Below are 27,834 nucleotides of genomic sequence, written 5' to 3'. Positions count from 1 at the left end.
ATTTATAGAAACAGTAAAAGGGTAAAACATCCAAGGGGGTGAATACTTTTCATAGGCAGTCTCATCAACTCACCTTTGGTGTAGGTCCCAACGGGTCTGCCAGTTCACCTATCACAAAAACAGCCATAAAACATTTTAATTAGTCTGATGCAACACAACTCTCCCTCCAAAATGTTGTGTATTTTGTGATCTCTGTCCTACAAGTCTTGATTAAATTATGAAAAGAAGGGGTTTTAAAAGCTATGAGAGTTGTTCTGCTGGATGTAATTTATGTATTAATTTTGTTTATTTTACCAGGAAAGCCTCATTAAGATTACAAATCTCATTTACAAGTACTAATGATACTGACTGTGCATGTTTGATCAAATGTGGACTTACCATAAGTCTGTCCATTAATGGAGCACTTATTGAAGCTCATGATGTTCTGAGTAAGAGTACCAGTCTTGTCACTGAAGATGTATTCAACCTGAGGGAAAAAAAATCACACAAATAATTCAATTATTGTTAAGTTAAACTTCCTGTTCTATCAATCAAAAAGCCAAAATGTTTAAAGAGACTTTTTTCAAAGAGATTTTGGGCTTGTATACCTGTTTTGAAATAGGACACTGAATTGAGCTGGAAACTCTGAATGGCAAGTGAGAAAGGGGCCAAAGGCCAAATTTAAACCTGGGCCACCTATGTCAGAGACAGCAGCCTCCTTACATAGGCACTCAGACATAACCATAAGGCTACTGGCGCCCACATTTCTTTTAATATATTGTACATTTATTGCTTTTTAGGAACATGTACAAAAATTTTAGTCAAACCACAAAAAGGGCAAAAGAGAAAAAGAAACCCACATCCCCCAAAAAACCAATACAATACACTTCCCCCAATACAAGAATGAATGTATGCGGATGCTCACCTGGCCCAACTCCTCGTTCAGAGTTGTGGTCCTGGCCTCAGCCGCTGTGTTGCACTGTGAGCAGAACATCTGTCTGTCCCAGTTGATAAAGTAGCTGTGACCCAGTCTGATCACCTCCACACTTAGACACAGAAGGCAGAGAGAGCATGGTCAAATTAACAATCATATAAAAAAATTGTCAATAATAAATATAAAACACATCTAAATAAATAAATTAATAAAAAACAATCAAGATATGATTGGCAGAAAAAAATTAGATTTTGAAAAAAGGTGTATTAAAAATCAGTTTTAACCAAAACAAATATCCACTTTAAATTATTGTAGCCAAACAAACCGACATAGACAAGGTCAGAATCTGTTTTTTTCCTTTTTATCAAGAATCATTGATATTTATCTTGCATGTTATTCCTTGCACACATACCATACAGATTGATTATTACAATAAAAACCTACTGCATAAGTGTGGGAAATAAACTGATTTTTGTGACTTGAAATGGATCATTTTTTATGTCAACATTTCCCTTTTTTAATGGTTTTCATGGGGAACTATTTTTCCAAGTAATACTTGGAAAAAATCAATATAAAGGAGCCACACATGGTTTAAGAGCTACAATTAGATATCACTGTCATAGATTGATTTACACATTTAGTCTTTAAAATGTCTTTAAGAAAATTTAGCATTCCCTTTGTGTCTAGACTGTACCGAAAGATGAGGTGTCTCAACATGCACTGTTGCCTTTTTAGAGAAAACATACAGCCTGTATTTACTTTACAAACAATGGTTGGTTGTATTTATTTCCTGGACTGCACTGATGATTCATGGCTGAAGTAATTAGGGCATTGAGGCAGTGTTTTGTAGTTCATAAAAACTTAACTACTGTTGGATCCTTTACTTCTATTAAGTTTCATTTCTGCAGTCAGTCACTGTCTAGACCTCTGCTCACGAGGTGTTCATACTGCCAAAATCCACATATTCCATGTATACACTGTTTATTTCTTCACTATATCAACGTTATGTGAAAAAGGAAGCAAATGAACAACAGATAAACTGCAGACAGGCAAAGAAACATGCTTTTTGTGTCTTGTCCTCCTCTCATAGCGCATCTACTCCGCTCTGCTTCAGGAATAAACCCATTAGGCAAGGGCATGTGACACTTGAAGCAAAACTGGGGTGAGCATGAAAGACTCCTGACATGGACTATGTGGAATTTGCAGGATAGGGTTGGTGCTACATGCATTTTCACCCTAATCTCTCTTACGCCCTCTTCTTTATACCCTCTACTTCACAGTTTGTCTGTTGGTCTTACCTGACATACAGAGAGATAGGCACCACGGTGTTCAGAATGATGACGTAGGACCAGAAGGAAAGGAAGGCAGAGAACAGAAAGTTGTCAACAGGAGGGTCCCAGGGCAGGTAGCTCTGAAAGAGGGAGCCCACCTCTCTCTCCCACACTGCATTCCCCACTGCTAGGATGACACCCATACACACCAGGAAGCCAAAGATCTAACACAAACACAGGTAAAGAAAGAGTAAGATGGATAAATGTTTCGTTAGATATCTTATATTTAGATCTTTGGTAACTTGAAGCCAAATTTGGATGGAATGCATTATTAAAGGAGATATGTGAGATCAGAATAAAGGAGTTGAGATCATTTCCTGAAATAGTGACTGTGTCAGCCGTGAAAGTGAGAGGTTTGGGGTTTCCTACCCAGAGGACCAAGGTGTTCATCAGACGATCAATGCTCGTACGCTTAAACTTGGTGCGGCCGCTGTTCTGCATAAGCTTTGTGTCAGGGCCTAAAACGCACAAAAAGGAGAAAATTAGGATCTAGAATTCACATCATTGAAACAATTTTTAAAACAAGAATCCACACAGACCTGCAAAGATGACCAGACCGTAGCAGGCCTCTGTGTTACGGAGCACACATCCTCGGAGTAGCATGTTCTGATTGGTCAGGGTGTATTTCTTGTCTCTCCAGTACAGAGTCCCACAGAAGCGATCCAGCTTGTTGTTGGGGGGTTCACATACAACTTCACCTTCACACACAAGCACAGACAAGCATGGAAATTCTTTATAAGACTGAAAGATGTCAAGTCAAAGTGGTTTATTTCTTCAGCTTTTTGACTTGGAGCAAAATAAATAATTCCTTGTGCCATTATTGCACACTTTAACACAAACCCAAAGGAATGAACACACACCTTTTGTAAGTTTATATGAGGCTACGTGTGATTTGATTTGCTGTATTCATGCATGCCTTAGATTAGGTGAGGTTTGTGCATGTGTGTGGGCAGACTGCGCTAACATAGAGGTGTTTCATTTTGTGCACCAGTGGGTGGGTAAAGATTGTCACTCAGTGTTGACAGGAGAGAGCAGAGGATGCGTGTTTGTGTGTGGGCATGCATGTGCAAAGGTGTGAAGGATCGAAACAGTTGACCTTTACGTTATTGAAAAATCAACAACCCAACCAGAAATCGAGACTAGAACAAATGTGCGAGTCTCACCGTCAAATGAAGCCAAGTTGTTCGGATCCCCGAGTTCAGATGTCACTGAGACAGACTGGCGCACCTTCATATTGGTCTCTCTGCAAGATAATAAAGCACACAGCAGTTTAGATGGAGTATCCTGTTGCTTCTGCAGATTAGGAGGTACTGTGAATCAATGGTAAGGTGTGGTGTGTTTTCTGACCCATCCAGCTCGGCTGTCTCAATGTAACAGAGCCCATGAGGTTCAGTGCTGGACAAGAGAAGCAGGTCAGCCTGAAAATCAACACAAAGGATGAGGTTAGCATCCATTTAGCAAGCTCCAGATGGTGGGGAGAAAAATGACTGAGTGTGTTTATATGCAACAATTCAGTGATTAACAGCAGCAGCTGGCATCTTCTAGTAAGTACTCAAATCAGTTCAGGGTAATTACAGGATATCTGAAAAATTTAATACATTCTAAGATCATTTTTAAGACCCTCTTCGTTCATTTTAAGACCCCATTGCATCCTTAATTTCTATCATTACATTGGTAACACAGTTGTGTGCATGTTTTTGCAGACTGCACATGAAAAATGTGACATCATAGTCAAGAAAATGCAGTTAGTATTTTTTATTATAGTATGCAAATAAAGCTTTATTTGAAATGCCTGCAGTGCTAACATTAACAGACTCTGTGCTAGTATTCATCAGTTCATCGGAATCTCAATTGCTGTGCTTAAAACTAAATGTAAAAACAAAAGCAGAAAAACTAGACTACAACCTCTATTGACAACAATACTTTATGGTGTAGCCTTCAAGAGTTGAATACTTTATAAAAGCCTAAATTTTTGCTAAACTGATTTCTAAACTTTTAATGGGTTTTGTCAGTACTACAGATTTCCAGTTTTAACTTTTTATTTTTAATTCAAAACCAAGTCTGGCAGTTACATTCATGAAATAACTGCATTGCAAACATTACAGATGAAGCGACAATTGACAATTCATGCCTTAGCTTTGTTAGCTTTAGCTAAAGCTAACAGCTACACTAGTTAAGCATTACTTCAGAGATGTCACTAATGTGGGATGCTTCTTGGCAACAGCTGACATATCCAAACTTGTGCTGGTCTAAACATTGCTTACTAGACTTTTGGCATGCTCACTTATAAAAACACAGTTACTCTCACACTATGTTGATAAACAGAAACCTGAAAGGGCTAAGGAGGTCTTTGCTGCTTCATAACAGACACAAACCTGTTTTGGAAAAGACCTGGTTTGGGTTGGTGAGACAACTTTGAAAAATGAAACCTCCTTTTTTTAAAAAAATATCTTATATGTGGACTTGGCTTAGGCTTGAAGATAAAGTAGTCATGATGAAATGACGCCCTCAGTGACAAATGACTACTCTGTGTTTCAGTGTGTGTGCTTTTGCATAATTGTGGGCAGAGATGTTAACTACTGTACTGGATGAACACTTACTGCCACAAACTGATTGTTTTCCAGTTTTATTATATCACCCACTCGAACGTTCATCCACTTTTCATTCTGTAGCCTGACAGAGAAAGTAATGAGAGGAAAGAAACTTTGCAACAAAAACTGACAAAAAATGAGAGTCATTGTTAGAAGTGTAAAACTAAGTTCAGAATTAAACAGTCCTGATGAGAGTTCAGATAGAATTAAAAGACAAAGACTTACAAGCCACGGATGAGGACCTGAGACTGGCGGTTGTTCACTTGGTTGTCACTCTTATGGCGAAACTGCATGATAAAGATATAACCATGAACTTTCCTGTCACTTTTAAGCGTGTGCTGAAAGGGGTGTGGTGATTTAAAACCTGACCTTATTTTTATGCAAATTATGATACAGCCATCAAATTTACAAATAAACATATATACATTGCAAAATGATGCAAGTTCCCAAAATCATGCTCACATAGTCGTCTGTAGCATCTTTCACTGCAGTGATGCTCAGCACAAGAGCTAAAGGCACGATGGTAGTGAACCACGAGAGTGAGGAGATCTGAGGTATTAACTAGACAGAGACAGAGAGAAGGATTCATTTAAGATTCATTTCAGGAAGGACAAAAAGGCAGAGTGTGATTAAGAGGAGATGCATCAATCGGACCAAAGACACACAGCAGTCCAATGAGCTCTTTAAGGACATAAGCACACCGTACTGACTCTATAATCAGCAAAGTTCCAATGGGCATGCTAAAAAATAAAATGAAGACTTCAGCTGTGCGTTTTTAACAATACAGTTTTTTTAACCATTGTTCAACCACAAAAGTAGGAGTTTTTCTCTGAAGACCTTTAAAGCTGCAGAAAATGTAAGCTTATTCGAATGGTCAAAAGATGGTGCACACTTTGCAATTTTGACCAAGCCTACCTTTGTATGTTTGCATACTGCAGTTTGCTTATCATTGGAACAAAAGTCTCAAGAATTTAAAGAATTTGGTCAGACACCAATCTGCCACACCTGACTTTTCATTTTTCCCCCGAGACTTGGTTTCTCCCTGCCTCCCTGCACTGCCTTTGTTTAAAGTCACACTGTTAACTTAAATGCATATAAATGTTAATAGAGATTTATGAAGATAGATGGTTTCAGGTGATCTTTTATCTTTCTATCTTTAAAACATGTTTAGAATAAAAATCACAAACACAACATCCACACTGCCAAGCATGCTGCTTGCAGCATCATGCTGTGGGGATGATTCTCAGCAGTCGGCCCTGGAAGGCTTGTAAATTTAAAGGGTAAAGTGAATGCACCAAAATATTGGAAAATCCTGAAAGGACAGTCTTATTCAGTCTGCAGGAGAGCTATGGCTTGGGAGAAAATTCATTTTCCACCAACACAATGGCCTTAAGTGTACAGCGAAAGCTACACAGAAATGTTTTAAAGACAAGGTGAATGTTCTGGAGTAGCCGAGTCAAAGCCCAGACCTAAATCATAAAGAGAATTCCTGGCTGGACGTGAAAAAGGGATGTTCACACCAAATCCCCATGCAACCTGACAGAGCTTGAGCAGTCATGCAAAGATTGGAAGGAAATTGCAGTGTCCAGATGTCTGATTGAGACCTATCCACACAGATTCAGTGCTGTGATTGCAGCCAAAGGTGCATCTACTAAATACTGACTTGAAGGGGGTGAATATTTACACAGTCACTCATTTATATTACATATTTTTATTCAACTGACATCCCTGTGTAGAAATCTGTTTTCACTTCAACAAATGTTATTTTGTATTTTTTGACAAAAAAAAGCCAAATTATATTGACCATGATTGATTTATACAATCAAAACATTCAAGTGGGAGAATACCTAGTATAGGCACTTTACTGTAGTTTTCCTAAGTTCTGAGTAATCAATTTTGTATTGGAATTGTTTTTAAAAGACCATATCTCAATACACTGTGCATCCCAAATGATAACTATTCCTTTTTTCCCATCATCTTAAATACTCTTTTGTCTCAAGCCAACAATGTCTTCATCTAACATTATTTCCTTTAGAGATGTAAACAATTATTATTTCAGACACACTCACAAAGGCACACCTGTACACTCTCTCCACAGTTGCCCACATTTCCATCCTTCATTCTCCTACCTGCAGAATGAGCAGGAAAAGGAAGTAGGTGTTTGCCACTTCCTGGAACTGCTCAAACAAATTGACGGGCAGAAAGGTGAGGATGTTGTACTTGGATGTCATGATGCAGTTGCTCTGAATAAGGAGGAAAAGGAGAAATAGAAAATCTTAAAGACTCAATATGTCAAAGATCCTTTCCTTCATTTTTTAAAGTCAATAAAAATGTATGTGAAGAAGAAAACTTGCTTACTGCATATTGAAACTTTTCGTTGTACTCTCTGTCGTTGGCTCTGACTCTCCTTTCTTCCTCTGTAGAAAAACAAGACGTGGAATTATTTAGGAATAGCATCACAACAAATACAAAGAAGACACCCAAATCACTCGTACAACGAGAAGACCGATTTCAATTTCAGTGACGGAGGAAAAATTTGAAGTGAGACAGACAGAAAGAGCAGTGTCCATGATGTTTGTGCATTTATTCATAAATCAGTGAAGGAGGTTGTTTGAGTTTTATCAGTGGAGACAGAGTGTCACGCACAATTATTCTGTCTCAAATACACAAACAGCAGGACTAGTAAGAGAAACATTTTCCTCTGACCTTTAATCAGCAGATGAATCTTAACATTTGGATGAAGCAAAACACGTTACCTCAAATGAGATACATTTTTATATTAATGTAAAGTCTTGGAGTCTTCAAACAGTGAATATGCTCTCTACCCTTTTTTGTCTTTAATTGCTGTTTTTTGCTTTCTGTTTATGCTGATGCAGAGTAGATTGGGAGTTCCCCTCCTCCTCCTCCTCTTCTTCCTCCTCAGCTGGCCCTGTCTCCTCTAATATTGATGAGACAGCTTTTTAAATGAAATGACTGGCCTGTTTTGCACAGGGCTGTACACAGTACACTTGCACGCACACACTCATGGATATAAAACTCTGGCCCAAAGCATATTTTGTGCAGAGAGGTACTCGGTCTATGCAGCTCTGAAAAAATGAAGTCCTTCAAAACACACTTTGAAGCGATGACAGCGAGGCACTGAGGCGCCACCGGACATCACAAAACAGAGGCCATTACCATTACATTCACACACACATGCACATAAACAAAGACCTGTGGTTTCCTGTGTTTCTGCGCTGCTGTGAAGCCCCATCTTTACTTGTTCAGCTCACAGCAGACAGTCACAGGGTCCTTTAAAGCTCTGCTTTTTTATAAAGTTTTTAGATTTACCGTAGAAGATAAGCTCACAATTACCTGCAGACCACCATCTATTGGGTTGTATCATCTGCGAGACAGTTTTATTAAAAATGAAATAAATGTTTGAGTTATTCATTTCCGCCTAGCCCAAATCATCTTAAGAGGATTTAAAGTGAGAGTACTTTATGGTTTCTGAGCACAATGTATAATTAATTCTGACTTTCATACCAGTTTAAAATATCTCTCTCTCACTATGCTCCAGCACACTTCAATTAGGTACAACTTAAACCAGTGGTTCACAACCCTTTTTTCCTTGGAGCCTCCCTGACTTGTATCGCACTGTGCAAAAAGTAATGCATTGCTGTAAAAATTATTATTCATTTCAAATTGTACTGATAACGTCCCAAAAGAAATAGCCTTACAACACTTGTTCGTAGCAAACAACCTCTGTGTAAAATATCTACAGAGTTTTTAACCAGTATTTGGGTAAGCTTATATATACATATATATATATATATATATATATATATATATATATATATATATATGTGCAGATATAGTTTTGAGACAAACTCAGAGCAGATTAAGTCCTGCGCACCCTCTTTTAAAGCACACTGGTGGCAGCATTATGCTGTGAGGATGCTTCTCAGCAGCCAGCCCTGGAAGGCTTGTAAAAGGAGAGTAACTTGTGTGCAGAAAAAAATGGGAAAATTCTGATAAAATAATTTGGTAGGAATGCCAAAGTTAATGAGTTAATGCAAGCATGTAGCTCATAAAGACTACTGCAATTTTTCCCTTGAAGAGGAGTTACCACCTTTGTTCTCAGGGTAAAACTACAGGTTCCACTTTACAAAAAAGCACCTAAAAAAATCAAGCTTGTTTCTGTTACCATAAAACTTTAATAACAATAAGGACAAGCACTTTGTAATGTCAGCCTTTCAATGAGTTTTTATATAAATGTCTTCTATTGTGTCCTTTCTGGATATGTTTATGAACGTATGAAGGCAGATTTCTGCATGCACATGTAAGTCAAAGACAAATCTCTGCTGCAGAGGAGGCCATAAAGTATTTTCTATTTCTTACGTTTATGTTAATAGGAGAATGTTACAGCCATCAGACTTGGAGAGTATAAAGTTACATCATATTATAGACATACTCTGGTTTGAGGTCATATAATATCTCCTCTCTTCTAAGCTCTGGTTCATAAACCAGTATCATATTTGTCAGATCATGTAGGCACACATCATACTCCAGCATCTACCCTGTTGAAACTCTTCCAATACTTTCCCCCTCTCTCACTTTCCCTCTGGCACTTCTCCCATTTACCTGAAGGTCGTTCTGTAGCACAGAGATCTAGCTGTCAAGCCCAGCCAGGGCTACATTAACCCTCTGTGAAGAGATGCTTGTGCCTGGTAAACACAGAGACGCTGAGGCTTTCCAAGCACCTGATATCAGGAGCAGGTGGTGTCTGTCCCTGGCGCTCCCATGCACGCTGACCAACCTGACTGCATGAGCATCTTTAGCATACTGCCCATTAAGTGTTTAATGTGTCTGACAGCTTCAAGGGCATTAAAAGCCCTGACGCAGACGAGATGCTGCACAGCAAGTCTGCATAAATCTATAAAGATCCATTACTGAGAAACTTTCAGGTGTGAGCTTACTCTGCTGCAAATTTAAGGATTACATAAACAACTGAGACATGAAATATTGATTCCAACTAATACACTTAATACCATACTATATAACAAAGAAAATAAGTGGCCTTACCCTGAAGCTTTCTCTATTATCCACCTACTGTTTCTTTAAGCCCCCCCCATCCCATGTCTGAACATGTGAGTGCACGTGCCACCCCCACCCCCCCCACCCATGTCTCCATAAGTGACACAGTCAAGAAACACGACGAACACAGATTCAAGTCACTACAAAATGACCAAAGAGCAGCGTAATCTGAACTACTGGAAATGCTTCCATCCCTGCTATGACTAAAGCTAAGTCAGGATCAGACTGTGCAGAAGTGATCACTCACTGCAGCTGACTTAATTAAATGAAGATGGGATAGTCTGCAGTCATGCACTTGCACACACACAATCACAGCGTGATCTAATTTGTTGGAAAAGGATGGAGAGGGACGCAGTGACAGACAGGCCAGCTAGAGGTCAAATGAAGGTGCACATGCAATGTGATTTGTGATGGTTAAGGACTAAGGATACAGATGAGGCAGTGTGGTGACAGCAGACACTGGCGCCTGTAAGACTGATCAATGTCTCCAGCTGCAGTGACAAGGACATCATCTTACTTAATCACACAGAAATCAGCTTCAGATAAAATCAAGTTCTGTCACACTTGTAAACATAACTAAACATAAGCTCTAAGTGTAGGACCAAAATAAAAGATGGCAAAGTGAGACAAACACTGTTTACCAGTCATAAATTGTGTCTAAACATGAACAACCAAATTTGTTACATGTCATTAAATACAATGTTTTATCTGATGTTGGATTATGTTACAAATAAACAGAAAAAAAGCCAAATGATTACAACAACAGCATAAACGAGGTGGTACAAGTGGTGGAAAAGTGAGGAATGAGACTTGAACTCAGTCTGGATGACGATGAAAATGAATCTTTATTTTACTAAAGAAAGAGGGAAATGGTTTGTGACAAACAAACTCCATATGATGGTGAAGGTGAAGACCCTTAGCCTGACTGGTTACACAAACTCGTACCTGTCCGACTCTTTTTCGCTTTGGTTCCGGTCAGTCCTTTCTGTTTCTGTCTCTGCAGCGGGAGAACGAGAGGGAACCATTTCTCCGGGATGTCTTTCGGTATTGTCATCTTGATTTCCTTTTCAAACAGTCAACGTCTGAACTCTCGTTAAATACCTGATGTTGTCAGGGGCCGTAGCCAGCCGCATTTTCGCTACAGTGAAGCTCCGAGACTAACTTCACACTGAAGTTGGACTGAGCGCGCGCTACTGTCCCATCTCTGCCTCTTTGTTGCTGCCTCACACATGCGCGCGCTCCAACACACCCCTCTCGCTCCACTCTCTCTATCTCTCGTGCCGCTGCAGAAACACATTGAGGTCATTTAATCGCAATAAGGTCAGTTAGCAACTGCATAGTCAGTCCCTGTGGCTGCTACAGTAACGTATATAAGTACGTAAGGAGCTTAAAAATGTTGTTATATGTCTATCAATGTGTTTGAAGTCTGGAGCGACTAGACACAAGTTTAAATTCAAACCTCACGCCTTATCGATTAAGCGCCGTGCACGTGCACCATCTGCATTATCGACTAAAGTCTCAAATCCAGCATAAACACTGTCCTGGAAGCATTACGTAATAGCCTATAGGCTCCTGGGTTGATGGCCGTTGTCATGGAAACCGCCTCTGCAGGGATCCCTCAGCTGAGCGAGCGGCTGGATGAGGAAACCGGGGCGCCATTTTGGATCTACCAAAGCGCGTTCAAAGCAATAGTGGCTCGTGCAGCTGCCCAGTATCGTGTGCGTGTAAAAGGAGAAGGTGCACTGCAGTGGGCAGGTCCAGGCAGGTGCCTGAGCACGTGCGGCGCGGCCAGGCCAGCCTCGTGCCAGGACATTAAAGACTCTACATATCACATACGCACGTCCCCCTATAGGCTACATTACTTTATCTTGTCATACCAGATAAACAAAAACAGAAAAGTCATTAAAATGGCACCAATGTGGTACACAAGTGGCACACGAAAAAACAAATAGGCTACTGGTGTTGATTACCACCCATAAAGGAATATCTTATCTTATCTTATTACCACCATCATAGGTACACATTAAACATTTACACTATGCCTTTAAAGTAAACAAGTTAAATCTAATGTCAGTTCTAAATGAAATATTCACATTTATACTAATAAAACTATGTGTTATTCCTGTTTTCACTGGAGCTGAGCAGCCATGAGGGACAGTAAAGATGAGAGTTGTCCCCAAGGATGAAAAAAATCAATGCAACATACTGCAGTGTGTATGGACTAGCCCAGAAAAGCCAAGTTCACAACATTTTAGTATGCAAGTAAGACAGCAAAGTGTAGAAACAGCAGCTTTACAAAAAAAAAAAAAAAAGATTTGTTTAGCCATTTTAAAGACTTACAGAGCCCGGCAATGCACCCTTCATTGTGTATAAAGCATTATTTCCTTTTGTGGTCCACTCTGCACATGGCAGTCCTACACCCAAAAAATACTATTCTACACTCCATCTAGGGATGCATGGTATAGGATTTTTTCAATTTGTCGTTATTAACAAATTCATTATAACCAAAACTGGTATATAACTGTAGCCCAGACCTAAAACTCAGTCCTTAAAAGACACTTGCAGATTGGACAAAAACAAAAACAATTTAACAAAAGTCCAAGAGATAAAAATGCACAACTTACTTGAAAAATCCAAACACACCACATAACAAAATCAAGACCATGACACTTCTTGTTTCAAGGAATAAGGGGGCACTCGAGGGATAGTTTCTACAGTAAATCCAAAAATTGTGGTTGCCTTGCAACTTTACCAAAAATATCAGCCTTTAATTGAATAAATTGTTGAAAATCCTCTTTTTTTTCACATGAAGCAAAAATCATCTTACACAGTACTTTTCAACCCCCTCAGGTACTAAAAATACCTACTTAGTAACATTAAATGACCTACTTTTTACTTCTGGTAGATTTATGGACCTGTAACTTTGCTTCTGCTGAAGTAAAATTCAAGAAAAGCAACCACACCTTTACTTGAGTAGAAAATGTTTGTACTCTTTCCATCCTTGATTAAGACTTTCAGTGAGGCCTGTAAAAAATTAGGGCACGGTTGGTGCAGCTGTCTGTTTGCAAAATGTCACCTCAGTTAAAACAGTCACGGAACTAACCTCACAGACATCTTTCAGTGCTGTCTTCTTTTAAAGATTTTTGTAAAGAAATTCTCACATATCTGTCCTGCACTGTGAGCAGCTGCAGTCTGAAAAGCTTTGATATCTTGGTGTTTGCCTACACATCACTGACTACAGAAATCCAACATTGCAAGGGTCACAATACTGAACAACAGACTAAAAATGAAAGTTTGATGTCACAGTGGCCACTTCCATTTTTATACTGTCTTTGGGTGCTTCCTCTTTATCCTTGCTTTTTGCTGACATTCAAGCTGCTTGCTTAAGATGTGAATTTGTGGGAACTGTTGGGTCTCTAAAAAGCATAGAGTGCCCTTTGACCTTTTTCACATTTAAGGCGAAAACATTTGATGTAACTTTGCAGTTGACTGGACTTATCTAATTTTAACTGCGGCATCAAGACCAATGATACCAGGGAACAAGGTTATCTGAGGGCCTGTTAAAGTGATTCATGTGTTTAGTCTCAGACACTGACCTGGAAGAGGCCTCTTTCTGAACATCTCCGCTCTGCTGGCGTCCTCCTGCTGCTATGGCCCATGAGACTGTCTGCAGAAGAAAAGAAGAGGAGCCTTAATTATGAAAAAAGGAACCAAGGAGTGAGGGTTTAAGAGAGGAAGGTTGAGGTGGATATTGTGGGGAACAAGAAAACACAGTTTATGTACCTCTGATACAAAATGTCAGAGAATAGTTCCCATTTGTGGTTTCTTGGTGTGCATATATTTACCTCATGCAGAGCAAGTTTAAATCAATCTGACATTCAGTCCAATACACAAGAGAGCCATGTTTGATCTGTTAAAGCTATAATGAGGAAATGACATTTAGCAGAGCACTCCCTGAGCAACCAGATTCACTTCAGTCATCCAACAACAACATTAATGGTCTTTTTTTATCCTCTGTTCTCTTTCCCCCCTCTCTTTCCATTTATGCTGACCTGTTTAAATCCCAAACCTCACTGCTTTTATTCTTTGTTTTATACAGGCTAGGTAACTGTGCAGAGAAGATTTGAGAGATGACAGACATGGTTGCATACATTTTTATCTTCCACACTTGAAGGGACAAACAGTAAGGCAGACTGGGTCTCGAGGCAGTGAGCCCCCGATCAATACTTCTGAGAAAGGGCAGCTCTCCGTTCAAGTTTGGCCGATCAGCTTTCAGCTACAGTTACCACCGTCGTCTCCTCTTGCTGTCATACACTCTTCGCTTTTGTTGCTTTCTATCTATTCACTCTCTGCTCTGTGTTTGAAACCTTTAACTGAGCCTGGAGACAGGGCATGAGGGTTGTTTGCCATGTTCTCTCACCTCTCTCCTCTCCTCAGTCTCTCAGTTGTCACCTCCCTCCCTCCTTCTAGTGCTCCATCTGTGGTTGGCGCCTTGTTTAACCTCTGAGACCTGCCCTGCAGCAGCTTTATGACACAATGTCTGAAGCCCAGGAGCTAGAAACACCAGGAACATACTGAAAAAAATTTTTGGCCTCTGGGCAAGATTTTTTTCTGTCTCTCACTGGATTCTGGTTAAAGTTTAAGGGCATGTTTAAGAAGTAACTAGAATCTCAATAAGGCATGTATGTACTGTTGTTAATTTTACAGCAGGTAAGCATGGTCATCCCATCTTGCCTCATTTTTTGTTAGATTTTTTGTATTTCTGCTCCTAGTACATTGTATAAAGACGCTCAAATAACATCACTCTCCTTTTTAAATGTTTCACTCGATGTTCTGTAATCATAGCAGGTGAGCTGTGTGTGTGAAAGCTTATTGTTGATGACACAGCATATCACAGCCATCATCCCAGAGTGCAAGAGTACAGGCTGGTATTGGCTGCAGAAAGATGTTGAAAAGGCGGCATCATTGTAACACAAGCCGTGGCACTTTAATCAGTGCATTTACCAGTGAATATCTCTTTCAAGCATACAGATTGAGTTCTATAAAGAAAAAGTGGAAGACAAAATTCTTGGGTGGCATTAAATATACCTGGGTGGCTTGCCCATGTCTAGCCTATTTATGGGAAACACTGCTGCAGATAAAACATTATAGACCTCAAAGTAAAACTGAGACTGTTGATGTACTTTCCCTGCATTGAAGGCACGCTGATCCCTTCCTAAACAAAACTTCTCGTTCATACTAAGGTTTACGTGATAGCCACAGGGTAGCTTTCATTTTCTTATGTCTTGAAGCATTCCTGTAGCATTGCTTATGTTTTACATTAGGGTCACCTTCCCCCTGTAATATAAATACTTTTATCTGTAGTCTTATGGGATTTGAAAGCTTAAGTACTCTACCTCTGTATTAAAACAAATATAAAATTGTGGAAAAAAGTCAAGATCATATCTGAATACATACTTTAAAACTATGTCATCATGTCTTTGGCCTGGACTGGGAGGATTACATTCCCCACCAGGTTAGTACAAGTCTTTAGTGTTGATTGTATTTATTGGTATTTTTAGTCAGCTCTTCTCCATCTATCTACAGTGGCCTGGAAGTGCAAACAAAATGACAAAGTCTGAAACACTTTCACAAAGCTTGACACAAATTTACAGTAACCAAAACATTTAAAAATTTCATAAAACAAATTTACATCAGCAAAACACTTTTACCGATAACAGATTTTTTAAAATCTTTATTTAACCAAACAAATTAAGAAAAAAAAATCCAATACTAAATTATGAGGTCTGAATCAGCCATAACAAAACATTTTTACATTTCATGAAACAAATTAAAAACTAGGAACTTCAGTTCAAATTTTTAACGTACATTTTACAAAACACAGAACACCTACATAAGCTGAGACAAATTCACAAGTAGTAGAACACTTCTCAAACTTCTGAAACAAATCTACAAACAACCTTATGTAAAGGAAATGTACCAAAAGTCAGAAGTAACAAAGATTAAGTTTTATAAAAGTGTTTCAAACTTTGTTATTTTGTATCAGCATTCTGAAAATTTGTATCAAGTTTTGTGTCAGACTTTGTTATTTTACACCAGACTTTGTAAATTTCTTTCAAGTTTTGTAAAAGTGTTTCAGACCATGTATAAGCTTATTTGTTTCAAGTTTTGTACAAGTGTTTGAGACTTTTTAGCTTTTTTATTGAGTGCTGTGTCAATTTGTTTTTTAATTTTTTTTTTTGTCATTTGTAAAAGTGTTTTGCTAATGTAAATTTGTTCCATGAAATGTAAAAATGTTTCGGTTCATGTACATTTTTTATAAGTTCATCCCTACAATACAGCAATGTCCATTTCTTTCATAGCAATTGCATAATAAGGTCCAGAATTGACTCAAGGATACCACGGTCCTTTTTGTGACAGTTGTTCTTTAAAAATCCTGGTGATTTTTCATATCTGTATAAAATTCTGTAAAAATGAACCCACTGGGGAGCAGGTGGATTAGTGGTTAAAGGCGCTACCTATGTACGCGGGCGGCCCAGGTTCAAGTCTGGCCTGAGGCCCTTTACCGTATGTCTCTCCCCCACTCTTGACCCTGTTTCCGACTCTATCCACTATCCTTCTCTGTCTAATAAAGGCACAACAATGCCCAAAAATAAACCTTTAAAAAAAATGAACCCACTACTGCATAAACTCCAAGGTAACAGAAACCAAACTGAAACATGGAGCAAGAAAAACACTAAGTTAAACTCAACTATGATGCGCTTATTTGTTCCACTCCGAGTGCATGTTGTGGGTTTTATATAAGAAGTAATTAAATCACTGAGTTTAATCCCCTTTGATGTGTGTCAATAAAAGATCCTAATAAAGTTTCTAATGGTATCTGCAAGCTGTAAGGTTAAAATGGACAACAAGTTTACTGTAGGTCACTTCATGAAGCAGAGAACAGTAAAAGACCAGAATAACTCTTACACTGCTAAATCATGTAATGGACAAAATCATTATAGGACTGGCCTGCTCTGAGGATATGTAGAATTTTTATTAGGGAGGAAATTGTATTGTATTTGTGTTAAAGTGTATTTATAAATATCTATAAGGTGGACATATTGTTTACTGTTGTTTTGTTTGTGCTCAGCTCAGTTTATGCCTCATATAAACCCATTACTGTCTTGAAATAATCAGGAAGTGTTTAATGATAGGTGACACCATACGTTGGTCTATTAATGAATGCTACAGTATTTTTTGTGGTTTCTACAGCATGTAAGGGTGTTAGATTTGCAGGTAGGTCAGGTACTTTCAAAAGGAAGTACACAGAAGTACAGTACAACAATAAAAGTCTAAATTCACTGGCAAGTTGCTCATTTTGAACTATGAAGTAAAACATAAGTACAGGGGGATGCATTAGGGGAAGCACAATGTGGCCGACCAGCTTTCACTTTGACTTATGACTCTCGGGCAACAATAACTTGAAAATCCTCCTGAAACCATGAAGTGTATGAAGAAAGCAGCTTTACTGTAAATCACATAGTCGAGGTGCAGTAATGCGAGCTGAAAGCCTCATAATGAAAACCGATAGCACATCAATACTTTCGGCTGATAAAAAAAGTCAGACTGCTCTAGCCATGCTTGACGGGGGGGTCGGCTAGCTACCAGACCAGGAAAAACATACACCTACCTTTACAAGTTAGCGTCGTAAATCTGTTCCTGGTGGGGGTATGCTCGCTGCTCCCCTCGCCGGGGTCATGCTGAGGTTTCGGGCTTCACTTGGCGGAACTGGCCTGAGAGGCATGAGAGGCGGTCACGGAGGTGGTGGGGGAGTGAATCAGGGACCGGGGATGTGCTGGTGGAGGTACCGTGTCGAGGTGAGGGAGGCTCCGGCCAGAGGGATGGGAGAGGGGAGGAGGAGGAAGGAGGAGGGGGGAGAAAGAGGGGCTGCACAGCGCTCACCTGCTCCACCTCCATCTCCTCAAGTATTTACAGAACATCCAAGAACATATGACATTTTTGAAAGAATGGTGGTGTCCAAATCTTTATTTCTTACGTTTGGACTCTTAAATTTATTTTATTTGTTGCTGAATTAAACTCATGCTATTATTTTTTACATACTTTTTCCTCAAGCTACTCTTAACCCCTGTCCTTTCATAGCCTGAATAGTACATTTTACCATTAGCCATGTGGTTTCTTTCTCTCTCTGTCAGTTTGATGTCACACCGCCCTCTACTGCTCTGTCAGCACTATCTGTTACAACATATTGTAGCCTATGTCTACTGCATAAGGCTGCAAGATCTGTTTGAACACAATGTACATTACTGTAATGTTTCCATGGGAACCTGTGCCACATCTGTATAAGACTACTGTAAATCTGCTGGGCAGTGAAAAAGCAGTGGTGGGTCAAGAAGACAGGATGGTTGTTTTTCAACCTTGACCTTGTGCCTCCAAATCTATTGATTTTATCCACGAGTTAGAATGGGTATTAGTGAAAAGTTTAAAGAAAAGCCCCATAAATATTCTTGTTGACAAACAAAAATAAACATAAGGCCAAAATACTTTGACCTTATACTTTCAAATAATATAACTTTATCCCTAAAGACCATGTAAAGTGAAAATAAATCTGTATTTAGGTTTGTTGTATGACAGGTCACTGTGTTATGAACCCCCAGGTCAAATTTCAGTCAAATTAAAAATCTCCAAGTTTATAAAATTAAGCTTAAAAATCATGAAAAATGAGGCAATAAAATCTGCTCCAGGATGGTGTGGGCGTGTCTATTGAATGAGCTGAAGCCACGCCCACTCAGGAGAAATATGATCCTTTCGAATTAAAAAAAATGCTACAATCTGAATTGGGGAAAGCACTACCACTATTAGCCTGTCTCTTTACCTTTTGTTGACCTTGGAAGAAGAGATAAAGTCTGTTTTCTGGCCCAAATCTCTGTTATGATGCTTTAAATGATCCATAGACCACCGTGGCTGATAGATTTGGCAAATTTAGCTCATAATGAGCAGAAAAACATCATTTAACTGACTGTTAACTTCAATAAAGGCAGTGACATCAGCTAACAACAGACTGTACTGAGATGAACTGCTCTGTAATTTCATATTGTAGTGTTAGAGGGGCGGGGTTGTTCCCTACTTTGGGCTCATCACATCATGAGTTCACATATTGGCCCTGCCCCCATGAAACCAAGCCAGGAGAGAGGTGAAAAACTTTTTAACAGTCTGAATCCAGAATTCAGTCACATGTAGATCTCAGTGTTTTCACATGTTTACAGCAACCACATTCCAGTCTAGTGTGTTAAGACACAAAATTTGGATTTCACTTTACAGAGTCTTTAAGTCAGAGTGGACATTCATGCTAAGTCTGAAGAAAATCCAACTGAGCATCCTCAAGTTTTCATTTTTACAAACAAGGGTTAACATGAGGCCCAGCCACTTTGACCTATGACCTCCAACTAAAGTAATCCTTTAGTCAGTATAGACAATTCTGCAAAGTTTAAAGAAAATCCCTCAAAGTTTTGTTAAGGTATCTCATTGACAAGCAAGGGATGATTGTGAGGCCCAAAGACTTTGACCTCTGATCTTTGACCTCCATAATGGAATCAGCTGCTCCTTGAGTCAGAGTGGACATTTGTTCAGTTTGAAGCAAATCCCCCTTCCCAAGATAGTATAGTCGCAGACCTTAGATCTTAGACAGCACCTCTTGGAGACCATTACTGTGAGACGCAGCATCTGCCAGAACAGTAATACACATGAGACTTTCAAAACAAAATCAGATTAAACTTTAGGTTAGCCATTAACCATTTTTTTCCACCCATTCTTGTCAGTAATACCAATTTGTGACATATTTAACCCCATTTCATCCCTTTTTTCAACAATTTTTGCCACTTTCAAATCCATTCCATTGCTTTTAAATCCCATTTTTGCCAGTTTTGACCACATTTTACTATTGTTTTAAACAATTTTTGCCACTATAAACCCCAGTTTTCTGTCACTTCTGTACAATTTAGATATTCAAAAACATTAATGCCTCTGCTCCCCTATCAGCTAACATTTTGCAATTAGCTGCTTGTCATTAGATAGGAAGTGGCAAGAAGCTTGTGTTGCTTTTTGCAGGGCTAGGGGTTGTAATAAGGAAGACACAACCTCCTAGCTAACATAAACTAGAACGTTACAGCTCAGTTCCTAGCTACGTCATAGCTAGGAGGGCTAAATGCTAACGTCAGATGTTGTCTGACAGCTAATGTGTTTCCAAAACGCTGATGAACTGAAATAAGTTCAGGTTTTTTTCTGGATTGCCACTGTTCGATGTCTTCAGTTACACAGCAGTCAAAAGGTGTGTTCAGTGACACAGGCCACTAGTTTCATAAAGTCTTGACCTTTGTGAACATGCCTTTAAAGAGCAATCACACTGGCCCAGTGATCAAACTTTTAAAGATCCTCTGGGCTGTGGTCTCAAGAGGCTAGCTCAATCTACAACACTGATGAGAGGACTCACATAACCTAATCAGGAACCACATGGTTGTGACCTGTATTTTTGTTTAAGTGGACCATGATTTTTGACCCACTTCTTCTGCCAAACAATTAAAAAAAATCCCAGGAGGAATAAAAATCAAATACATAGGAAAATAGCGCCAGGAGGTGTTTGTTTTGGTTTTAAATATAAACTAATAAATAATATCTGATTACTATAAAAAGGAGTGTATTAGGCCTAAATTCATTTGAGTTTTACCTTTTAATATAGAAAAAAAGATGAAAGACATGATCAATTTTATTAACTCATGACAGTAAATAAAAGTTTAATGATTTTACAGTATAAACCAGTATTTTGAATAATACAGACATAAATATAAACAGCATCTAAACAATCAATATCTCTTCCAGCTGCCTCCATATCTATTGACTGTGTCAAAGTCATCAGATAGAGAATTCAGAGTATAGATAAGAAGTTCCTGTGTTTTGTTTTGTTTTTTCGATAGAGGATCGGCAGATGTGCTTGAGCATCTTGACAGATAAAAAGCAGCCTTGTGTGGTTAATATTTACAGTAACATTATAAATGTGCAGCCTTTAACTCCTCTCTGCTGTCCCATGTCGTGCTGGGCTGCTTGATTTTGTCACTGATGGTGGAGAGAGTGGAGAGACTCTCAGGAAGGTCTGGGTCAGGCAGATGCCAGTCAATGAAGACTAAATACATTAATGATCCTATTACACCTCCAATAGGTGGGGCCACCAGTGGTACCCAGAACCAGTAGTTGTAACACCTAGAGAGCAGACAGAAAGGTATTTAGAGACATATTCCTTATAGGTCAAGTGCATGTAGCCATAAAGATGTGATTAATCATTATGCCAACAGTGTCTGCAAGACACCACATGTCTCCTTCTCCTCTCTTCCCGCATGAAAATGAGGGAGTAGGGGAAAATAGAGCCACAACCTGATCCAATGACATAAGCGAGAGAGTGATTGAATATTAGCTATTACTCAACAGTACCTTAAGAGTTAAATGTATTGTTGCCGCACTTTCCATTTCCCATTCTGGTTTTCACTGTTCCTTTATTTTCCATTTGATAATGGAGTAACCGTGCAAAGCAGATGAAAACGACCGTTTCTATGTTTCTCACTGGTGAATCGATCTTGCAAAGCTCCCGTCTGAACCATTAAAAAGTTACAGGACCAAACAGCATTGAGGGGCAATACTTTCGGGTGCAGTGGAGTCGTGACGTACTGTAAGCAAGCAGCAACAAGAGGCCGATGCAGTGCTGAAGACATTAGCGTGGATGCTGCTAAAGCACCAGTTTTATCAGAATTTGATGACATTTCTTTGTTTAAAGAAGATCAAAGAACAGCATTGAGTTGTTTTCTTTTTAAAAAACGACAAAAGTCGTGTACTGACATGTCTACAGTCGCCATGGTTCGCATTATGCAGTCCTAATGGAATTTACTCCTCGGTAGCGGCTACGTCACGTGTTTTGTTGCTCTGATTGGCCTGTAAAGATATGACAGACAGAACCTTCATTCAATCACGCTCAGAGGTTTTTTTTTTTCCAAAGCCTCAGCCCTTTCCCAAACACTGTGTATGAGAGATTTACCAGATGGATGTGTTTCACACATCCATCTGGCTTGTCAGGTTACTAACGGAGCCAAAAGCTTGTAAATAATTATTTAAGAAAACTATGATTATGACTTGTTTATTAGCAGTTAATTTAATTGAAGCCTCCCACTTGGAGCATGACATCAGAGGGAAATGGCTGCCATGTGAGTATGATGCCTGTGTATGTCAGGGATATGTGTCTGTCAGCCTGTCTAGTGGTTTTTCCACCCCCTGGGAGTCAAAGGTTTATTAATGCAGCTTTGAAAAAGTTGCTACTCTAATAACTGAACTGTATCGGAAGTAAAGTGAAGTAACAAGATTATCAGATCATACTGAGTAACAGGTTGCATCATGTATCAAACACCCTGTCCTAATCAGCTGACTCTTCATGTTCTTTGATCCCACTGGAGACAAAGCTTAAGTCTGATAACCCCTGACATGCAGGATTTTCTAAAGAAACACATGGTCAAACAACTGTTGGAACTGTAAAACAAATACTTTTTTATATTCAAACATTATTCTAATAGCCTGATTTAATTATTTTTTCATGAAACATTTCAATTTAAAATAAATACATTCCTAAGTTATCAACTTAAAAAAGTTTTATGTATTTACTGCTCTGGATATGTGCTGGTAGATAAGACACTTACTTGAAGACCTCGGTCCCCCAGCCTGCAGTCAGTGTAAAGAGGCGTGGTCCCAGGTCTCGTGCTGGATTTATCGCAGCACCACAGTTACCTGACATTGACATGGAGATCCCCAAAACAATCACCGCCACGATAGGAGGAATCAGCTCTGTGGGAGCGGGTGTGTTCCTCTTTTCATCCAAACAGAGGATGCACAACATGAGCATGCCTGTGCCCACTACCTAATTAAAAGTGTAGATAATGAGTTCAGTGAAGGAGATGTGCAAAAGAGTTAAACAAAGTAAGGAGGCTTCTACTCACTGACCTGGTCAAGGAAACTCCTGCCCAAAGTTATGAACTCAGAGGGATATGTGGCAAATATGGATGCTGTTTCATTTTGACCATAGACAGTCAGTACTCCTCCACTAAAATCCATTATAGCATCTGAGACAAAAAAAAAAAAAAACATGTAAAAATGAAAAAAAAATGTGTGTGTGTGTGTGTGTGTGGATGAAAAAGAGTTTGAAAAAGACCAGACAGGACCGACCATAGTACACCAAGTAGACAAGCCCTGATGCAACGTAAGCCCCAAGCAGCTGTGACAGGCTGTAGGGCACCAGGCGTCCCCAGGGCACCCGACCCAGCACACAGAAACTCACAGTCACTGCTGGGTTCAGATGAGCACCTAATGAGAAGCAAAGGAGATGAAGAGAGAGGGAAACAGGAAGGAAGAATACAGAAGTGAATTACTGTGAGAGAGGGAATGGACAGTAATGAAATCTCTGATTATTTGTAGCCATATAGTGTGTCAACTAAGAGTTGTGTCGTGGTGGAGAGTGTAGGCCTTGAAGAGCCAGAATAGAGAGCAGCAGTTATTAGTGTGATAAATCTAGCATGCTGAGACCAGAGGATGACTGCATTAATGGAGGAGACATAAATCAGTGTGGGGCAGCAAATAGAATCCCGCCATAGTGATTTACTGTATGATAATGTTTTAAGGATGTCACTTAAGAGTGTGATATTGCGCTGAGTAAAAGATCTTACCTGAGATGCCCTTGGTGAGGTACATAGCTGACATCACACCCACAGAGAAAGCCATGTTGACTGACAGGAACTGACCTTTAGTGTCTCTGCTTGTCTTCACCTGAGCAGCAGCAGAGCAGCCAAACAGCTTCACAGCACAGGGAGAGAACAAAGAGAAAGCATGCAATGTCAGGAAAAATATTGTGGTTTCTATACCCCAGGAATATAGAAAGCCTATTGAAAAGATTCCAGGGAAAGTATACATGCTCTGTTTTATTTTAATTTCTCAGTATTGGATTAATCATTTATAGGTCAAACTCTTTAAGCACTTAACACATGTGGCTATTTATGTGAATTAATTCATCCCTAATGACTTTGTAATGGACTGGGATTTCCCTATACATCACAAAGTCTGACTATGAACTCCACAAATGAGATGACAGACTCATAAACTGTTATTTGATATGTTTATGAAGCATATCTGTATGGGCTGCAAGTAATTCTGAGGTTTTTTGTTCTATTATTGGGGTGTATTACTTAATGTAAGTTTTCTTGGAAAAAGATAAGTAATTTTAAAGATTTTGGCAACAGAATGTCATATACTGTAACAGTCAGGATCTGATTTAAAGTATAATTCTGTATCCTTGTGTTGTCTTGTGGGCAAAATGAACCGACCATTTCTTAATGTTGTTCATGATTTTCTTTTGCAGCCATAATTTTATTTTACTCTTATCAATTATTGTTTATGAACACAATGTGGCTGGGATCAATGGTTGAAAAACTGAGGTTTGTGGCTGAATTCCTCATAATTCAGAAAATTGAAAAACACAATATCAAATAAATGCTTGACGGTTTTTCCCTTTAATAAAATGCATTTAGAACAAGTTTTCTGCCCAGCACTGCTACTTTTTAAAAGTCTGTACAAGTTGCTGTTGCAAAATTTACCACTTTAATCATACTTACAATGATGACTTGAATTAAGCAATTATGAAAATAATTATAAATTTAAAAAAAGTGGTCTAGCGATGAGCAGCAGGATTAGTCAAATTTAGTGTGTAATTCAGTTGTGCAGCGCTCTCAGTCAAAGACAAAATTCCCTATGGGGATAATAAAGTGTTTCATATAATCTATCACATCATATTTTATCCTATTGCATTGTATTGTATCATATCATAACGCATTGTATGGCATCACATCATTTCATATTTTGTAATATTTTGTATCACGTTGCATTATATCGTATCTCATCATATGTTTTTTCTGATTGCATTGTATCTCATTGTATCTTATTACATCATATCTTACTGTATGGTATCCTATTGTACTGCATCCCATCCCATCACATTGTATCGTTTTGCATCATGTTGTATCGTATCATATTGTATCAAATAGCATTTCATGGTAACCTATCAAACCTCATCATTTCATACCGTATCATAACGTTTGTCATCATACCGTATGGGTTCTTATCACTTCATATTGTATTATATCATATTGTATTATATATTGCATCATATCGTATCACATTGTATTGCATGGTATCGTTTCGTATTGTATCCTCATGTATTGTTGTCGGATCGTACCAGATTGCATCACATCATGTCACATTGTATCATATCACATCATATTGTATCATGTCACATTGTAATGAATCACATAGTATGCATTGTATCGCATTGCATCATATAATATTGCATTTCATCATATCACATCATATCATATTGCATTATATCGTATCATATTATACCGTTTTGTATCGTATCACATTGCATGGTATCGAACTGCATTGTATCTCATTGTATTGTGTTGTATCATATCTTATTATATCCAAACATATTGTATTGTATTTTATCACGTAACATTGCATTGTATCATATCACATCTCATCGTATCGTATCATGTAGCATGATATTGTATCTCATTGCATCGTATCATTTTATATGGTGTTGTGTATTATTGTATTGCATCTTGTTCTATTGTATCATTTGTATTTATTTTAGGGGTTACATGAAGGGGGATCATTTTGACTCTTTGTACAAGGGAGAACCGACGTATGGACATCAAACCAGAACAGTTTAAACCTGAAAATCTTTACTGACATTGCCACTAGTCAGTTTAATGTTCCTGTGAAGAATCTTCAGTTTGTGTTGAATTAATCACCCCTGCAGATAAAGTGTTACATCACATTTCTTTCCTGATTTGGCACTAAAAATGTTTAATAAAAAAATGTCCTCCTGCCTCTTAAGGCCAGCTGTATCAATAATTTATCATGGTTATTGTAGAAAATCTAAGTTTTTCATTAGCATGCTGTTAATCTCTTCATTTTCATCCATTCATTCATTTACTTTATTCAAATCGTCAGAAAACACACTGAGGTAGAAGCCTCCTTTACAATGGTGTTGAAGTATGGACAACAATAAAACAGCCAGATAAGAACCACATCATCAAGGACAGTGCTTAAAAAGGACAAGATAACAAATGAATTATTAATGAAATTGTGACTACTACACTGAAGTGGCTTCAAGCAATAAAAAAATATACAGTTACTGATTTCAATATGAGTCTTGTTGATGACATTGTTTGCTATTGTAAGTCATAAAGAGTCATTGATATTAAACCCAGCCTTAATCATGAAAAGCAACAGATCTCACAGGAGCTTTAAAAGATGTAATAATGATCCTTGACATATAATTCCTTACACAAAGGTTACCCCGTGATTGATCTCATGTTTAATAAAATATAATAAATTATATACTAGTATAAATTATAGATTCTTTACAAGCAAAACAACTAAAAAACAATAACTGCATTACCATCCAATGCAGGCAAAGGATTTGGGGAAAATGTACAAAGTAAGACCTTTTTCAATATTGGGGGAATATTGATTATACTCGGAGAAATCAGGTGAAATAGTGTCACTCACCAGTAGGATGAAAGTTCCCAAGAACTCAGCCATGCACTCTCTCACCAGAGCGCTCCTTACTCTCAAAGTACGTTTCTTCAACATGACTGGAGTCGAACCCTTCTTCTCATCTCAAACTGAAAACTGTCCGAGTTTTCTGCACAGACCAGCCAGTGGTCTGTCTACCTCTGTCCTCAAGCAGATGTTGTAAAAGATAGCAGTGTCCAAAATATGACCTTTTTCTGTCACAACTTCCCACTGAGCATCTGAGGACTCGTTGACTGTATCCCACCTCTACACGTCTCTGCCATATCTACAGCTGGTCAAACACAGTTACTCATTTATTGGGCTGAAACACTCTGAGGACTGGTTATAGCAGAGAGCGTAATATGCCTCAGAGTTATATGAACAGAGGTCATAAACAGGCACATTATCTGTTGACAAGACTGACAGAATACTGACTCAATACAAACTGAAGACACCAGATTATTAGTCCCTAAAATTCAGCTTGAACAGTGATCAATCTGTCTCAGATCCATGTGAGAGAAAGCTGCATTAATTCAATTGATATAAATGGTACATAGACTGACAAGAAAAAAAAAAAAACTTTTACACCAGTTGAATTTCTGTAAAAAAAGAAAAAACCTTTTTAGGAACCTTTCAAATCCAGTGCTAATACCAGGTTATTCTGAGAGAGAAAAAAATAAAGTACGCATAAGAAACTTTGAGGGTAAAAGGTCTCATACATTATGTAATGATCAGAGTCATGAAAAAACAGTTTTACCAAAGCAATCTTCCCTACCATCAAGGAGTACTGTGTCACCATAACCCCTCTTAGAAAACTCTGGACTCTTTGTTGATTATGTAAGATTAATACTGGACAGAAGTGCTCATAAATTTTGCTGATAATTTTCAAAAAATGTGACTTTGGGCCAAAGATAGTGTTGATATAAGATAATATGCAGGGAAAAGTGCTTAGTCCCAAGCTATCACCTGAGCAAAGCTTTGATTTCAATTCTTCCATTTTTCATGAAAAAAACAGACACTTTTTTGATTTAAAAGTGAAAAAACTATCTCTCTAGATTGTAAATCTTGATGGATGTGATTGTAAAAATAGTTGTCGGCAGGCTGTAACAGTTTATCTTATCATATCTTCTTTAGAAGAGTATCTCTGTCTGATTATGTGTGAGAGGAAAGATACCTTTAACCTGCTGCAGACTCTTCTCTGCTAAACTTTTTACTGCAAACTGGTGGATAATATATCATGCTGTCTCCCTCTGCTGGAAGAAAG

General features: G+C 38.5%; 2 protein-coding genes across 2 annotated transcripts in view; both read right to left on the bottom strand.

Annotated features, from left to right (window-relative positions):
• The window catches only part of atp8b2 (ATPase phospholipid transporting 8B2), a 39,579-nt gene extending 21,854 nt beyond the window's left edge, over nucleotides 1-17,725 (bottom strand). Inside the window, exons 1-15 of the mRNA XM_041792731.1 lie at nucleotides 17,584-17,725; nucleotides 13,508-13,578; nucleotides 7,194-7,252; nucleotides 6,965-7,078; nucleotides 5,298-5,396; nucleotides 5,061-5,122; nucleotides 4,845-4,917; nucleotides 3,592-3,662; nucleotides 3,408-3,487; nucleotides 2,784-2,942; nucleotides 2,614-2,702; nucleotides 2,212-2,408; nucleotides 905-1,025; nucleotides 379-466; nucleotides 74-108 (exon numbers count right to left, since the gene is read on the bottom strand). Of these exons, the coding sequence (XP_041648665.1) occupies nucleotides 74-108; nucleotides 379-466; nucleotides 905-1,025; nucleotides 2,212-2,408; nucleotides 2,614-2,702; nucleotides 2,784-2,942; nucleotides 3,408-3,487; nucleotides 3,592-3,662; nucleotides 4,845-4,917; nucleotides 5,061-5,122; nucleotides 5,298-5,396; nucleotides 6,965-7,078; nucleotides 7,194-7,252; nucleotides 13,508-13,532 (1,272 nt within the window). The 5' untranslated portion in view covers nucleotides 13,533-13,578; nucleotides 17,584-17,725. The remainder of the gene's footprint in view (nucleotides 1-73; nucleotides 109-378; nucleotides 467-904; nucleotides 1,026-2,211; nucleotides 2,409-2,613; nucleotides 2,703-2,783; nucleotides 2,943-3,407; nucleotides 3,488-3,591; nucleotides 3,663-4,844; nucleotides 4,918-5,060; nucleotides 5,123-5,297; nucleotides 5,397-6,964; nucleotides 7,079-7,193; nucleotides 7,253-13,507; nucleotides 13,579-17,583) is intronic.
• Nucleotides 17,726-20,953: 3,228 nt separating this feature from the next.
• aqp10a (aquaporin 10a) lies at nucleotides 20,954-26,648 on the bottom strand. Its single transcript, XM_041793943.1, has 6 exons — nucleotides 26,565-26,648; nucleotides 23,663-23,789; nucleotides 23,166-23,303; nucleotides 22,944-23,062; nucleotides 22,643-22,860; nucleotides 20,954-21,164 (listed from the first exon to the last, which is right to left on the bottom strand). Exons 1-6 carry the CDS (start codon nucleotides 26,646-26,648, stop codon nucleotides 20,954-20,956), a joined length of 897 nt encoding a protein of 298 aa, XP_041649877.1.
• Between the last annotated feature and the right edge of the window lie 1,186 nt (nucleotides 26,649-27,834).

This window comes from Cheilinus undulatus, linkage group 8 (genome assembly GCF_018320785.1).
Source record: "Cheilinus undulatus linkage group 8, ASM1832078v1, whole genome shotgun sequence".
Lineage (NCBI taxonomy): Eukaryota > Metazoa > Chordata > Actinopteri > Labriformes > Labridae > Cheilinus > Cheilinus undulatus.
The sequence above is the reverse complement of the archived record's forward strand: the minus strand, read 5'-3'. Positions and strand labels throughout refer to the sequence as shown.